At 36.3% G+C, this 18,454-nt stretch overlaps 1 protein-coding gene across 1 annotated transcript in view; it reads left to right on the forward strand.

The window, feature by feature from the left end:
- The window catches only part of LOC138852537 (probable glutamate receptor), a 184,208-nt gene that overhangs the window by 94,536 nt on the left and 71,218 nt on the right, over positions 1-18,454 (forward strand). Inside the window, exons 9-11 of the mRNA XM_070083856.1 lie at positions 3,218-3,518; positions 7,508-7,725; positions 11,315-11,495. Coding sequence (XP_069939957.1) covers positions 3,218-3,518; positions 7,508-7,725; positions 11,315-11,495 — 700 coding nt within the window. The remainder of the gene's footprint in view (positions 1-3,217; positions 3,519-7,507; positions 7,726-11,314; positions 11,496-18,454) is intronic.

Below are 18,454 nucleotides of genomic sequence, written 5' to 3' on the forward strand. Positions count from 1 at the left end.
TCAGTTCTAGTTATTATCTCCTCTAGTTTTCCAGAAAGGGGTAGTGGGAATTTGTCTCCATCGAACATCATATTGTTTTCCGTTGCCTATTGGAAATATTAAGTTTATATCTTCTTGGAGGTTAACAGTGTCTAGAATGTGCAGTTTCTAGGACTTCACTACAATCTTCAGCAGCCAAACCAGAGCCACCCCCCATATGTTTCTGTTTCCAGGAGACGAACATTTCCCACAGAAAAAGACTCTTCCTTTACTATATCTGTAACGTGGGCTATGGCTTTGTTGATGGTGGTTGTATCTTTAAGGTTTTAGTGGTGACTGAGATGGTACTTAAAAGAGTCTGGATTGGCACTAAGACTGGGGGCTGAGTCTGAATCACCACTAGGGCTGGGTGTTGAGTCTGGGTCAGCACTAATCTAGCTAATCCAGCCGAGTCTGGATTAGCTCTAGAGCTGGGGGCTGAGGCTGGGTTAGCACTATGGGTGGGAGTTGGGCTAGCTGTTATTTTTATTTCCTGTATTTTTTTCAGTGGGTGACTATTTATTTCCGAGTCATCTGTTGAGGTAGGGGCATTCTGTATTTCAAATTTCTTCTCCTCTCCCTTTTTCCAATGTTCTGTATATCTTGGGTAGACTATCCAAGAGGTTTTTTTTTTCTTGCTTATTATTTATTACCCTCCTGAGTACTTTCCTGATACCTGTCCAAAGTTTCATATCCAGAAGCACCTTACTCCTTGCTAGTTGGATGTCATTTTTAGAGGCAGTGTTTATTCTTTCAAAAGAGGTATGATGTTTGGAAAAACACAGGTTGCATGTGATCCGATCCTGGATTTCCTTCCAGGAACCTTTTTACATGTCCCACAGGTATATTGGTCTGTGTAATATCTTAAATTGCTATATTTACAGAAAAATTTAATATTAATTTCCTTACGATGACTTTTGAATGCGTTTTGTGATTCCTTTCAGATCTTCTTCGCTAATATTTAAGTGTAATATTAACTGGGGATACCTTAAATGGATCACACAGCCGCTGAAATAGATCTAGTTTTTCCCAACATAAATCATATGATAATTATTGAAAATAGTTTACAATGTGGAAATTCAATGCCTTCAGTTAATGTCCTAACTTCTTATATATCTTATTATATATCTTATTATCTTATAAGATATATAAGATAATTTTGTTTCTCTCAAAACTCGGGAACACCTCATCCAATTTTCTTCAAAATTTCAATACTTCTGTGCGCTAACAAGAAACAAATTTCTGGAGCAGTTCGCACGTTCATGTCTCCTGTAAACAAAGTTGCTGAAAATGTTCCTAGCATCCTTGAATGGCTTAGATAACTTGTAAAACAATCATTGGTGAAACTTTTAACCTTCAGAAAAGGTGCCTCAAAAATGAACCACAATGCAAAGTAAAATTTAAATGTATAGGTGCAGACTTGACCATTTTATGCAGAAAATAATCTAAAAAGTACAATCCAGTCAAATCACTTCCAGTAAATTTCAATTTACCTCTTCTCAACGCATGTAATATTTAATGACTAATTAGCACCTTAGCTCCATGTTAGTATCTGTTCATTTTCATTTGCATTCAGTCTAATAATAATGTAACAAAATAGTAACACACACTTGGAGCCTTTGGCATCCATACCATTACTGCAGAATGACGAATTTGATAATGATATTATTTTTTATATAATAATTACTCATTTTATAAGATGGATTAGTTTAGTTTGAGTAGGTGATATTTTGAAATTTTAATTGAAATAGTTTAAAATCTTAGTCTCGTTGGAATAAGATCAAATTCTGGAGAATGTCTTCTCTGATCGGCTTTTAACGTTTAATTTAGGAGGGCTTTATTAAAACACAGGTTGTCAGTCATTTTAGTTTTGTTGCATAAAAAGAGTACATAACATTTATTCAACGTATGTCACAAATAGGCATGCCCTCCCGACCAGCGAACCAGCTGTTATGCTAACAGCTCGGTTCAACCCAGCCAATCACGAGAAACCCTCCAAAGTTGTGAAGCGATGTCTGAGACTCATGAAAAAATATTGACAGACTTACCTCCAAGTCTGGTCGTATACGGTTCTCACTGTGTCTTGCTTGCATAATATCTTACTGTACATAATCTCTGTATATATGGTCATAACTTCACTCGTTTTTTGTTCATTCTTATATTGTTTATCTTGCTAACTCAGTAAGAACAGGTACACAGGCCACCAGATTACCCTGTGTTGGAAATAAGCTGCATAACTTTCAATTTTCCAATTTAATTAAGCTAACTGCGTCCCATTTAATAATTAAAGAATGTTTCTTTTGATCAACTTGGAACCATAAATGCAGGTGTACATTTACAGTTTTGCAAAAATTTTGGGCTGTGTGGAGCCCAGTTTGCCATTTTTTTTGCCAAATATATCAAATTGGATTATTAAAAATTCAAAATATTTTTCCTTACAGGATTTTACGTAACTCCAAAGTGTAAATTAGAGAACTTGAAACAATATAGATCCTATGTTTCATAGTATTTTCAAGTTCACAAAGGCAAGAGTTTCTTATTTTTAGGAAAATTTTCAGCATCTTCCTTTGACTTCTCACAATTTTTCTTTTATTGCTTATTCAATCAAGTTCAAATTTTAGATGCGTAAATATTGGCAAAAAACACTCAGCCTGGAACTTGGTTTTCTCTTAAATAAAATACTAAATATCATGCTACAGCTTAATGTCGTAGAGTTCCACACATGATAACCTGCATTTGTTGCAAATATTTTCTGTTGGATATTATTGTCTGACACTGATATATGAGTAGATACAGTAGAAATCGGACACCCAAATTTAATTCAACCCAACACCTGCTGTAGGCTTGTCAATTATTTCCAACCTACAAATATAATCAACGATGATTCAATTGCAGTTCGACATTTAAGGCAATGTTATGAATTAACTAAATACTAGATTCTTATTTGCGAAAATGTATAAATGATGGGCCAACTAATTTACAAATAAAGCGAATCTAATAAAAATATGTATAATTAACATAACTAATTTTTATACTGCTTAAGATGAAACTCGTAAATGTATTAGACAAAATTCTGTGTGATCTCGCTTGTCTCTTTATTCAATTTGAATTCGGTTTTTTTTTTCCATAATATAAAAAGTTTCTAGATAATTAGTTCAATATACTCATAATAAAACTCTTTCACAAAATATCAATACAGGAAGCAGACTTTGCACCTGGACCATTTGGAATTACTGCGAATCGCACCGAAGTGGTGGACATAACTTGGCCAGTACTGATACAGTACACCAGGATCCTTAGTAGTCGTGGGACGCCACAGGTGAATCCATGGGCCTTCCTTCTCCCTCTACAGACAAATGTGTGGGCTTCCACATTGGTGGTATTCCTGGTGCTGCCTGCAGTTATGTGGCTCTTGTCTTCATTTTTGTTTGCCAGAAAAGCTTTCCTGCACACCTGGGGGAAGGAGATTTTTGACATGACAAGAATATTGTTGCAGCAAGGCAAGTTAAAACGTGTTTCTGTAAAATGCAGTCAAAATATCTCATTAAAATTGTAAATAATATATATATATATATATATATATATATATATATATATATATATATATATATATATATATATATATATATATATATATAAATATATATGTGTGTGTGTGTGTGTTCTACACCCTGTTTGGTGTACTATCCTCCACAAGCAGTACACATATTATTATAACTACGAACAAATGGTATTTAATCGATAACAAAATGCTGCTAGCCCGCACCCTCCCCCACGCCAGTGGCCGTGTACCCTAACCTGAGAAATACTTTATTAAATGTACATACACATAATGAAAGCATGAACCATTACAAATGGCCACACAGTGTGTCAGTATCGTCCACCCAGGATACCCTTCAGGTTGAAAGCCCATCATCTCAGGCAGGACATCCATACAAAATCTAACAAACCTTACATGACAGTATACACTATTCTATCTAATATCACACTGGCCGATTCCCACCAAGGCAGGGTGGCCCGAAAAAGAAAAACTTTCACCATCATTCACTCCATCACTGTCTTGCCAGAAGGGTGCTTTACACTACAGTTTTTAAACTGCAACATAAACACCCCTCCTTCAGAGTGCAGGCACTGTACTTCCCATCTCCAGGACTCAAGTCCGGCCTGCCGGTTTCCCTGAACCCCTTCATAAATGTTACTTTGCTCACACTCCAACAGCACGTCAAGTATTAAAAACCATTCGTCTCCATTCACTCCTATCAAACACGCTCACGCACGCCTGCTGGAAGTCCAAGCCCCTCGCACACAAAACTTCCTTTACCCCCTCCCTCCAACCTTTCCTAGGCCGACCCCTACCCCGCCTTCCTTCCACTACAGACTGATACACTCTTGAAGTCATTCTGTTTCGCTCCATTCTCTCTACATGTCCGAACCACCTCAACAACCCTTCCTCAGCCCTCTGGAAAACAGTTTTGGTAATCCCGCACCTCCTCCTAACTTCCAAACTAAGAATTCTCTGCATTATATTCACACCACACATTGCCCTCAGACATGACATCTCCACTGCCTCCAGCCTTCTCCTCGCTGCAACATTCATCACCCATGCTTCACACCCATATAAGAGTGTTGGTAAAACTATACTCTCATACATTCCCCTCTTTGCCTCCAAGGACAAAGTTCTTTGTCTCCACAGACTCCTAAGTGCACCACTCACCCTTTTCCCCTCATCAATTCTATGATTCACCTCATCCTTCATAGACCCATCCGCTGACACGTCCACTCCCAAATATCTGAATACATTCACCTCCTCCATACTCTCTCCCTCCAATCTGATATCCAATCTTTCATCACCTAATATTTTTGTTATCCTCATAACCTTACTCTTTCCTGTATTCACTTTTAGTTTTCTTCTTTTGCACACCCTACCAAATTCATCCACCAATCTCTGCAACTTCTCTTCAGAATCTCCCAAGAGCACAGTGTCATCAGCAAAGAGCATCTGTGACAACTCCCACTTTATGTGTGATTCTTTATCTTTTAACTCCACGCCTCTTATCAAGACCCTCGCATTTACTTCTCTTACAACCCCATCTATAAATATATTAAACAACCACGGTGACATCACACATCCTTGTCTAAGGCCTACTTTTACTGGGAAATAATTTCCCTCTTTCCTATGTACTCTGACTTGAGCCTCACTATCCTCGTAAAAACTCTTCACTGCTTTCAGTAACCTACCTCCTACACCATACACCTGCAACATCTGCCACATTGCTCCCCTATCCACCCTGTCATACGCCTTTTCCAAATCCATAAATGCCACAAAGACCTCTTTAGCCTTATCTAAATACTGTTCACTTATATGTTTCACTGTAAACACCTGGTCCACACGCCCCCTACCTTTCCTAAAGCCTCCTTGTTCATCTGCTATCCTATTCTCCGTCTTACTTTTAATTCTTTCAATAATAACTCTACCATACACTTTACCAGGTATGCTCAACAGACTTATTCCCCTATAATTTTTGCACTCTCTTTTGTCCCCTTTGCCTTTATACAATGGATCTATGCATGCTCTCTGCCAATCCCTAGGTACCTTACCCTCTTCCATACATTTATTAAATAATTGCACCAACCACTCCAAAACTATATTCCCACCTGCTTTTAACATTTCTATATTTATCCCATCAATCCCGGCTGCCTTACCCCCTTTCATTTTACCTACTGCCTCACGAACTTCCCCCAAACTCACAACTGGCTCTTCCTCACTCCTACAAGATGTTATTCCTCCTTGCCCTATACACGAAATCACAGCTTCCCTATCTTCATCAACATTTAACAATTCCTCAAAATATTCCCTCCATCTTCCCAATACCTCTAACTCTCCATTTAATAACTCTCCTCTCCTATTTTTAACTGACAAATCCATTTGTTCTCTAGGCTTCCTTAACTTGTTAATCTCTCTCCAAAACTTTTTCTTATTATCAACAAAATTTGTTGATAACATCTCACCCACTCTCTCATTTGCTCTCTTTTTACATTGCTTCACCACTCTCTTAACCTCTCTCTTTTTCTCCATATACTCTTCCCTCCTTGCATCACTTCTACTTTGTAAAAACTTCTCATATGCTAACTTTTTCTCCCTTACTACTCTCTTTACATCATCATTCCACCAATCGCTACTCTTCCCTCCCGCACCCACTTTCCTGTAACCACAAACTTCTGCTGAACACTCTAACATTACATTTTTAAACCTACCCCATACCTCTTCGACCCCATTGCCTATGCTCTCATTAGCCCATCTATCCTCCAATAGCTGTTTATATCTTTCCCTAACTGCCTCCTCTTTTAGTTTATAAACCTTCACCTCTCTCTTCCCTGATGCTTCTATTCTCCTTGTATCCCATCTACCTTTTACTCTCAGTGTAGCTACAACTAGAAAGTGATCTGATATATCTGTGGCCCCCTCTATAAACATGTGCATCCTGAAGTCTACTCAACAGTCTTTTATCTACCATTACATAATCCAACAAACTACTGTCATTTCGCCCTACATCATATCTTGTATACTTATTTATCCTCTTTTTCTTAAAATATGTATTACCTATAACTAAACCCCTTTCTATACAAAGTTCAATCAAAGGGCTCCCATTATCATTTACACCTGGCACCAGTATACACTGTACCGTTAAAATGGTTGACAACATGACATAACTATACATGGCATGGCATGACATGACAAATGGACATTACACAACTGGATCTCAGGGCCCAGAGACCACACCAGCCTTTGGTAAAACCCACACTTGTACTCCTGCAGCCAATGTTACCCTCCACCACACCGACATACGTTTGACGCACACAGGCGCCTGCTACCTCCACGCACATCAATCTAACTCATCACACACGCCACAGTCAGATGACTACCACTCGTGCCGACTCACACCTACGTAATCCAAGTCCCGCACAGACCCTATATATATAGTGCGTGTGTGTGTGTAAAATATTTTGTAATATATATAGAATATATATACATATCTTTATATAAAAGTTGTATCTTTTTCATGCATAAGTTATAGTCAAGAAGGTAATATCGCTCAGAGTTTATTTATATAACTGATTTTTTTACTATGTGGACCAATGATCTGCAAAATTTACCTCTCTTGTTAATTTATTCTTATGCACAAAAAATTTTCCATCGACGACAATTTAATATGTTTTTTCTCTTATATAAAGTGGAATAATACTTGTATATCCTTTGACATAAAAATCTGCTACTATGACTTCAACTACGTTACTATTTTTTATCACTGCATTTCCCATTTCAACTTTCACTGTCGAAAAAAAAATAAAACTTTTATGGTGAAAACATTACTATAAACAAAAATTACAAATATATGATAGTATTATCAGAATAAGTAATAACACTAAACATTAAACTGTGAAAATTGTTCATAAGTGAAAGCAAATTTCTTTTCTCTCTCCCGCTAAGACTACTCAACCTCAGCTCTGGCGGAGTGGAAGCGGCTAGTGATGGCTGGCTGGGTGACCGTAGCTTTAGTCCTCAGTAAGAGCTATGCTGGGAATCTTATGTCGTCATTGGCAGTGAGGCACATACACCAACCCTATCAGACAATACGTAATGTTCTCGATGACCGCATGGTAACCATGTTATGGGCGACAAACTCCTCCAGTGTGCAGTACTTTCGAGTAAGTTGTGGACGAAACTGGTAAGTGTAGTGCCTCGTGCAGCATACAAGTGCCTTGCGTCTAGAGAAACTAGTGCCTTCTATAAATGTATATCTTATGATGGCGATGTATGCTAGAGTGGTGTGTCTGAAAAAATGGTGTATTCTAGTGAGGAGGAGACTCCGTCCTTCATCCATTAAGCATGTTACAGACAAGTTTAATACCTGTAACAAAAACATTATTAGATTACAAAAAGATTTTCAACTCATTCTCCAAGGGCAGATTAACACAGAAACTGGAAAAAATTCTGTTTCAGTTTGGAGGACACAACAATGAATACAGGAGTAATAAAAAAATAAAAATAGGCACAAGGCATTTAAGAAAGATGAATTAAAATAGAAGAAAGTCTTAATAGCTGTCCACAAAGGCCTTGCCTCAAATTTACCTGGCTGCCAATTCCTCTCTCTTTTTTCTATTTAAATTTTCGCAATAGTTTACAGTAGTTGGCTTATTTGACAAGTTGTGAGTTGCCACCTACCTCATCTCATTTGAAAGAATTCTCTAACAACATCTATCAAGTAATAATTAAATGCAAATATGAAGCAGTTTTCAAATTACATTTTTGTGAATTACTGCGCTTTCAACATTAAAAATGAAATAATCCACAAAACTGAGAGGCAGATATAAATGAGAATATGTTCTTGGAAAACCTCGAGTTTTCCCTGAAGTAAGTTTATTCTTTTCTCTGAGGATGAGGGTCCCCAGGACAGTTCCAGAGGTGGTACCACCCTATAATATATATATATATATATATATATATATATATATATATATATATATATATATATATATATATATATATATATATATATATGCAAAACAACCACTCTGAAAGAATAGAGAAATTCCAAGCGCTTTCGTGACTACTCACATTATCAAGGAACTATGAAAGTAAAGCATCCAAGGAAGCTATATAAGGGGTCTGGCCAGCACCTCACTATCAGATCCCACAACGGTTAAACACCTGATGCGCGCCGACCCAACTTGGATAGGTCCTTTGCACAACTCACCCACAAACCATTCTACCCAAGAAAATTTAAAAATTATTTGTCCAGTGTGTTATTAAATTCTTCCCAAATTCTATTAATTATAAATGGATCTAATTTATATAAACCAAAGGAAATATTCATATTATTGTCAAAACTGCTTTTTATGAAACAAGATTCATTTATATTCCTGTCGACCATGTACTTGCTTGATACTACTTTCTCAACTTTTTGAAAATCAATTGGATGGTTAAAATCTCTTACATGAATAAATAGAGCATTGGAATCTTGTCCAGTTCTAATGCCATATTCCAACGCTCTATTTATTCATGTAAGAGATTTTAACCATCCAATTGATTTTCAAAAAGTTGAGAAAGTAGTATCAAGCAAGTCCATGGTCGACAGGAATATAATTGAATCTTGTTTCATAAAAAGCAGTTTTGACAATAATATGAATATTTCCTTTGGTTTATATAAATTAGATCCATTTATAATTAATAGAGTTTGGGAAGAATTTAATAATACACTGGACAAATAATTTTTAAATTTTCTTGGGTAGAATAGTTTGTGGGTAAGTTGTGCAAAGGACCTATCCAAGTTGGGTCGGCGCGCGTCAGGTGTTTAACCGTTGTGGGATCTGATAGTGAGGTGCTGGCCAGACCCCTTATATAGCTTCCTTGGATGCTTTACTTTCATAGTTCCTTGATAATGTGAGTAGTCACGAAAGCGCTTGGAATTTCTCTATTCTTTCAGAGTGGTTGTTTTGCATATTCTGAAATCACCTGTTTACTGTGATCTTATTGCATATATATATCTATATATATATATATATATATATATATATATATATATATATATATATATATATATATATATATATATATATATATATATATATATATATATCTATATATATATATATATGCAAAACAAGCACTATGAAGATTAGCTAATGATGCAAAATTCCCAAAAAACGTAATTGATAAATCTTTTAGAATTGCTAGAAATACTTTTTCCAATCCAAAAAGGGACACCAACATGCTGGTTCTCCCTTATCATGAAAAATTGGTTGGTATGTCTTCTCTTCTTAAGACTTTCAATATCAAAGTTGTATTTAAAAATCTTGATACAGTAAAAAAAACTTTTGATAAAGAATTCTCCCCAAAATCCTGATGGATGTCCTATAAGATTCCTTGTAAAATTTGCAAAAAAGTTTATTACGGTCAAACTGGTAAAAATCTCGAATTAAGATTAAAATAACATCAGTATAGCATTAGAACTGGACAAGATTCTAATGCTTTATTTATTCATGTGAGAGATTTTAACCATCCATTTGATTTTAAAAATGCTGAGAAATTTATATCAAGGAAATCCATGGTTGAAAGGAATATAATAGAATCATGTTTCATAAAAAGCAGTTTTGAAAATAATATGAACATTTATTTTGGTTTATATAAATTGGATTCATTTATAATTAATACGGTTTGGGAAGAATTTAATGTTACATTAGATAAGTAAAAAATCTTAATGTTGACTTCCTGTAAACTGGTATCTGGCCGGGTGGAGAAGGTACTATATCCTTCGATGCAGAGTGTCTAGGTTCGAATCCTGTTGTTGGCTGAGAGATAATGTTTGTCGTACCTAATAAAGCGAACTTGCCGATTAGGCTGAACTCCCTTAAAAATTAAACTTTTCAATATATTTTTTTATTACACATTGATAGATATTTTTTTTTTCAATTGACAGTGATATAATGATTTTTATTTTGGGGCCAAAACTAACAAAGAAACTTCACTCAACCTTCCATAAATTAACAGAACTTTTAATCATTTTTTTTAGTGTTTAAATATTTTTAAATACAATTTTAATTTTAAAATTCCTAAGTAGATAATGTATATCAAGAAGATTTTCATGGTAAGGGAGAACCAGCATATTCCTTGTTAAACATGTTTATTTGTCCAGTTTCGAATTGTAAAATTGTTTTGCTGGAAATTTTAAAAAGATATGTCACTTAAGCTTTTCAGGAGTTTTAGATCATTCACTGTTTGGTAAATCTTCAATATATTTTTATCTATAGATGAGAATACAGAAAGGGTAACTCTTTCATGATGTGAAGAATAATACATCACATAAGAACAGTTATCTGTTGGTTTTCCATATATTTTCAATATAAATTCATGGTTTCCCTTAATAATTAAGACATCCAACTCACATGAACATGAACTCACACTCGTAAATTTACGGAACATTTTTGTCTTCCAAAATATAATAATAGGATGACATAAAAGCTTTCTAAACATTTGGTTTATACAATTAAATTTAAGAAAAAACTCTTCGGAAATTATGAATTACTTAATTAGCATCACTGTTTGTGCTAATACAATACGTAATCAAGCGACTTTCAAAGTGTTTTAGTGGGTGCAGAGAGCTAATGGAACATTGATTGGAACTTGTTTATGGGAAAAGGTGTAGTCACAAGTACGGTGCTAATAATCCTTGTTGTTAGAGCAAATCGGCATTAAATATCCAAAAATTTCATGTCAGTGTATTTCTTTTCCTTTAAGACTGTGGAATCCGGCATCTTCCGTGAAATTGCTGATGTTGAGTCAAAAGGACGCATCAAGTATATACTTCTGTCAGACTTCCCGCAGGCTATCAAAACCCTTGTGAAGAGAGGCGACCACGTCTTGATGGAGATCGAGGCCGTCATTAATTTAATCATCGGAAAACACTTCACTTCTGCAGGTGGTTTGCCAAAAATTTGATGTCAATAAAGAGTGAGAATGAACTGAGAGAAAATAAGAGACAGATAAAGTTGGTCTGTATATTTCGGCTTTAGACACAGACCCTCTTAAGGAGTCTCTGATCGAGGGCAGACATATACATATCTCATTTATCTCTGTTTATTTTTTTCTCCAGTTGATTTCTTCCTGTTCAGTGTTTGTGACTTTAAGTAAAGAATTTCTTGATATATAATATATGAGAAAATCAGTCTGTCTATTCATATAGCTGTCTGTCAATCTATCTATGGGGAAATTAACCAGCCAAGGTTACTTCCGATATAAAATGAAATTTACTTTGCGTCAATGATGATTCAGACTTCTTGCAGCCGCATTCAAGAAATTTCCTTCGCGTGAATCGTGGTATCCCTACATCTGAGCTGTAGAATAACGATTATTAATTATATAATTTGCTCCAAAGGAGCGTATATTTCAGCATTTCACATCTGAAACGCTTAATGGTAATCACGTGGTTTGGGCTTAAAAGCCCGCCAGTTACGAAGTCTATTGGTAAATCCGGTCAAAGCTCACCCTTATCTATCAGCTACAGCCAACCTAAGTAGGAGTGAGTATGGCTAGACTTACCTGCGTATTGCAACTGGCCCAATTTTCCCTAGTTTGTGGTAGGGAAAGCAGGACCCCGGTTTCGGTGTCTTGATTGGACTGAAGACCTGAATGTCTCGGAGAATGTTGCACTAATGTTCACCACTACGTCGGGAATGTTTATTGCAATCACTCGCTACCGGTTACACATCACTATTCAGTTCCATCATTTGTTCGTAGTTTCGTGGTATTATCCACAACAGGAGGAACACAGATACTGCGAATTTCCTGGCTTATATGAGGGAACTAGTCTAACTTTTCTAGTTTCCTGAGATTGTCAGAATGAACAAGAGTCAAGAGTGCACTGGTCACTACTGTTCCTTTGTCTTTGTTCAATAAGGAGGCAATGCACTCATGACACACGTTTCTTGTCCGTTCCTTGAAGCAATCTGAGCACGCAGCCGTCCGCTCCTCTCGCTCCTCGCTCGCCCCCACAAGGAATATGCTGAACTTATCGTTATTTCTCTTCCTTGCTAAACATTGCAATGGTATTAAATACAAGATGGTACATTTCTTGTTATCTAGTTATAGACTACAATTCATAATAATATGAAATTGTAGATAAAGTAGGTACAGGGTTTTCTCTCAATTTTCCTGCTAAAGGGAAGGAGTAATTACTCTAAATTAACTGTCACTTGTAGTTGCAACGAAATCTGAAACTAGCAATGAGAAGATGGCGTCACTTATGACGCTGGGTGACACATGTTTTCAGTTAATCTGTTTATGAGGAAGTAAGAGAGTCCATTAGCCATCTTCTGGGAGGGCTGAGTTCCTCAGAGGGCTGAAGGGGGACTGAAAGGGCTGGGAGATATCCGCTTTACTGGAGAATTTTCTCCACACTATTAGTATCTATTTATTTATTGGTCTTTAAATCTATCTGTGTATCTGTATCTCTTTCTATTTATCTATCTGTTTATAGGTTTGTCTCTCTATTTATCTAATCTGTCTAATTGTATTTCTATCAATCTGTCTATGTATCTGTTTATCGATATCTGTGTATATGTCTGTTTATCTATATTTATCTAAGTCTCTTAATCTATGTATATATCTTTCTATCGATCACTTTATTTATCTATCAATTTGTATATTTAATCTATCTACCTATCTATTTATATATCTATATTGATTAATTTTCATGGTTTTCTAAATCAATTAAGAGAGTAGAAGCACTGATTTTGTACAGAAGAGAAATGTTCAGTAACGTGAGGTGTCACGTCAAGTGTCTCGTTCACTGCAAGTGTCTGGTCAATCTTTTCATGGTTGTTCTCACGATATTTTCTAAGAACGTTTTGAAAACTGCATTGAACTTGGGCAGTAGTGTTGGAGGTCCTGAACAGAGAAGTTCCTAAGTGTTATAGTTACGCAGTTCTTGAGATAGTTGTGTGTGTGTGTCCCAATGAATATCAGGTGCGTTATTGATATGTAATTTACATGTATGTCAGTGTTCATTGATGCATGTATCGTTATTGATATGTACTCAACATGTATAACTACGTTCCTTGATGCATGTGTCGTTATTGATATGTACTCTACATGTATAACTACGTTCCTTAATGCACGTGTCGTTATTGATATGTACTCTACATGTATAACTACGTTCCTTGATGCACGTGTCGTTATTGATATGTACTTTACATATACATCTGCGTTCCTTGATGCATGTGTCGGTGTCTTGTGATGTTTCTCCAATATAAGTTTTATAGTAGCTGTTATGTGGAAGGAAGAATCCCAGTTTTCTCTTCGTTTTGTTGGTTGTATATATATATATATATATATATATATATATATATATATATATATATATATATATATATATATATATATATATATATATATATATATATATATATATATATATATATATATATATATATTAATAAGTCGGCCGTCTCCCACCGAGGCAGGGTGCCCCAAAAAGAAAGAAAATCCCCAAAAAGAAAATACTTTCATCAACATTCAACACTTTCACCTCACTCACACATAATCACTGTTTTTGCAGAGGTGCTCAGAATACAACAGTTTAGAAGTATATACGTATAAAAATACACAATATATCCCTCCAAACTGCCAATATCAAAAACCCCTCCTTTAAAGTGCAAGCATTGCACTTCCCATTTCCAGGACTCAAATCTGGCTATATGAAATAACCGGTTTCCCTGAATCCCTTCACAAAATATTACCCTGCGCGTCAGGTCCCAAATACCATTCGTCTCCATTCACTCCTCTCTAACACGCTCACGCACGCTTTCTGGAAGCCCAAGCCCCTTGCCCACAAAACCTCCTTTACCCCCTCTATCCAACCTTTTCGAGGACGACCCCTACCCCGCCTTCCTTCCCCTACGGATTTATACGCTCTCCATGTCATTCTACTCTGATCCATTCTCTCTAAATGACAAAACCACCTCAACAACCCCTCTTCAGCCCTCTGACTAATACTTTTATTAACTCCACACCTTCTCCTAATTTCCACACTCCGAATTTTCTGCATAATATTTACACCACATATTGCCCTTAGACGGGATATCTCCACTGCCTCCAACCACCTCCTCCCGGCAGCATTTACAACCTAAGCTTCACACCCATATGAGAATGTTGGTACTACTATACTTTCATGCATTCCCTTCTTTGCCTGTGCATGATTCTTGTAGGTTTTCGTGATCCTGTGGGTTAGAGCGTCATGTGGTTTTTGCTCACCACGAGGTGGGCCAAAACAACAGGCTTCGAGTCCTTGGCTAGTAGCAATGTTGTTATTGATCATTACCACTTGTTCGTGGTTACAATGACATAAAATACTGCTTGTTGAGGCTAGTACACAGAACGGGGAGTAGAATGAAATTAGCTCAGAGGCACCCACTCCATCGTATGTCCTCGGATCACAGTAAAACATCTACCTCTGCTGGGTGCACGAGTCTTGTAAGATTTGGTGGTCGTCTGGATACGAGCGTTGTGTGGTTTTTGCTCACAATGAGGCGGGCCAAAACAGCATGCGTTCGAGTCCCTGGTTAGCCGCAGTGTTGTTACTGATCAATACCACTTGTTCGTGGAAATAAATGGTATAAAATACCGACACAGTGGAAATATAAACACATATGCAGTATAATGTGATTCTTTATTGACAACGTTTCGCCCACACAGTGGGTTTTTTAAGTCACAAAGAGATCTACCTGGGGTGGAAGGTACGCGAGTATTTATAGTCAGGTTCAGAATGCTGTGGACAGGTGGAGAATGCTGCATCTGATGATCTATCGAGTGGGGTTATAGTCTAAAATCTTGGGTAGCTATGGAGGGAGATTGGATAAGTTTGTGACCAGACCTTCTGCAGTGTTCCTCCATTCCTATGTTCTTATGTGGGATAGCGATGAAGAAGTTTCTTGGCAAGTGGTTCACCTATATTATAGAAGTAATTGTTCTGGTTGAAGTTGTTGGTCATAGAGATAAGCGATGATTCCAGGATTCATCGGTATTGAGTGTTGTCTTCTCTGGCGATAAGTCTTGAGTTTCTGTTGTTACGCAGAAATGTGGGATAGCTGGGGGCTTGAGCCTGGTCTAAGGGCAAAGGTAAAAGTTACACACATCTCAAGCCCAAACCGGCCACCCCGGGCTATCCCAGTTAAAAACAGAAAGCGCTAAACCAGTATGTGTTACTTCAATGGGTTGGTTAACAGAGGGTTAGGCAAAAATCCCAATTAGGAAAATATATCTATTTAATCACCATAACATAAAAACCTTAATTCTACACGCCCAAATGAAGGTACACACAGCTGGCTGGAGGTTCAGCCACCATAACACTAGGCTTCGTCAGCGTCAGGCCGTCATGGCACCACAAACCTCATTTCTTACTTCATCACTCATCCCACAGCACCCTGACCATGTCAGTGCCTGGGTTAACATACAGGTAAGCCACATGAAAGCCTATGGCTTGAATTGGATAAACAAAATGAGTGTATTATTGCAAACTTAACTTAAAATATACAGCATCTCCGACGCCAGCTTCTACCGCCATCCTAACGTCACGTGACCTCCTCCCCCACGCTTACTCTGCGTACCCAAACATCCTTGGAAAATAAATCACTAACTCCATTCTTTATAATTATAGTTAGAGTACTTTACAGTACCTCCAAAAGCACATTATGAATTATAAAATTATTCCTTACAACTACAATATTCATATTATTATGGCACACTTCCCCACTAATATGTACATACGATGTCATGCAGAACCCTGCATAACACTGTAGTTTATTAAATGGTTGTGTGAATTACGGTGTTGTACACAGGCATCAGTGTTTGTGTATATTTCGCCTGCTCTTGCGAATTCCTTGCATTGTTAATATCTCTAGTAAGGCTGATGCATGCAGGGGATGAGATGGAAAGCTGTAAGCCTTCTCCCTGAAAGCTGGCTGCCTTGGATCAAAGTCTAGCGCAAGCTGGATTCCAAGGTATTGGTCCAGTGTGGGTAGATTGGTAAAGCACTGCGTACCTTGTTCCAAGGTTCGTAGGTTCGAGTCTCCTTCAGCCAGAGACCAGTGTTTGTGTATATTTCGCCTGCTCTTGCAAATTCCTTGCATATATATATATATATATATATATATATATATATATATATATATATATATATATATATATATATACGTATATATATATATATATATATATATATATATATATATATATATATATATATATATATATATATATATATATATACAATAAGATCACTGTAAACAGGTGATTTCAGAATATGCAAAACAACCACTGCGAAAGAATAGAAAAATTCCAAGCTCTTTCGTGACTCCTCACATTATCAAGGAACTATGAAAGTAAAGCATCAAAGGAAGGTATATAAAGGGTCTGGCCAACACCTCACTATCAGATCCCACAACAATGGAACACCTGACGCGCGGCTCATAAGAAAGGGAACACTGCAGCAGGCCCGCCGGCCCAACTAGATGGGTCCTTCACACAACCTACCGACAAACCATTCTACCCAAGAAATAAGAAATTTTAAAAATTATTATTTGTCCAGTGTATTATTAAATTCTTCCCAAATTCTATTAATTATCAATGGATCTAATTTATATAAACCAAAGGAAATATTCATATTATTGTCAAAACTGCTTTTTATGAAACAAGATTCAATTATATTCCTGTCGACCATGGACATGCTTGATACTACTTTCTCAACTTTTTGAAAATCTATTGGATGGTTAAAATCTCTTACATGAATAAATAGAGCTTTGGAATCTTGTCCAGTTCTAATGCTATATTTATGTTGTTTTAATCTTAGTTCGAGATTCTTACCAGTTTGACCGTAATAAACTTTATCGCAAATTTTACAAGGAATCTTATACACACATCCATCAGCATTTTGGGGGGAATTCTTTATCAAAAGTTTTTTTACTGTATTAAGATTTTTGAATACAACTTTAATATTAAAAGTCTTGAGAAGAGCAGGCATATCAACCAAGTTTTCATGGTAAGGGAGAACCAACATATTTTTAGTTGAATAAGGCTGGTTGCCCCTTTTTGGATTGTAAAAAGTATTTCTAGCAACTTTAAAAGATTTATCAATTACATTTCTTGGGTATTTCAAATCATTACCTATTTCATAAATTTTGGATATTTCCTCATCTATGAACTCTGGACTACAAATTCGTAAAGCTCTCAAAAACATTGATGAGAAAACAGACAGTTTAACTCTATCTTGATGCGAAGAATAATAGTGGACATAAGAACAGTTATTTGTAGGTTTTCTGTACATTTTAAATTTGAATTCATTATTACCCTTAATAATTAAAACATCTAGAAAAGGCAATGAGTTATTTTCCTCAAACTCAACAGTAAAGTTTATAGAATGGACTAAGCTATTTAATTTGCCAAGGAAATGGTGTATATCTACATTTTTGGGCATAAGACACAAAATATCATCAACATATCTGAACCATTTAGCTCTATTAGGGAGGATTGTGTTAAGCAGCCTTGTTTCAAAAAACTCCATGTATAGGTTACTAAGAACAGGTGAAAGAGGATTTCCCATTGCCATACCAAACTTCTGAGTGTAAAACTTATCATTAAATACAAATTTTGCATCAACAATGCAAAGTTTAATAAGTTTAATGATAGTAGGAACTGGCAATGGTAAATCATAGTTAACGAGTTCTTCAGATAAGAAACTTAATAAATCATCAACAGGAACTTTCGTAAACAAGGAAGTAACATCAAAACTAACCATGTTAAAATCATTTAAGTCAGTCAAGGAGCTTAATTTATCAATTAAATCTATGTTGTTTTCAACATTAAAGTTAGAAATTTTGCCAACAA

Source organism: Cherax quadricarinatus, chromosome 11 (genome assembly GCF_038502225.1).
Source record: "Cherax quadricarinatus isolate ZL_2023a chromosome 11, ASM3850222v1, whole genome shotgun sequence".
NCBI lineage: Eukaryota > Metazoa > Arthropoda > Malacostraca > Decapoda > Parastacidae > Cherax > Cherax quadricarinatus.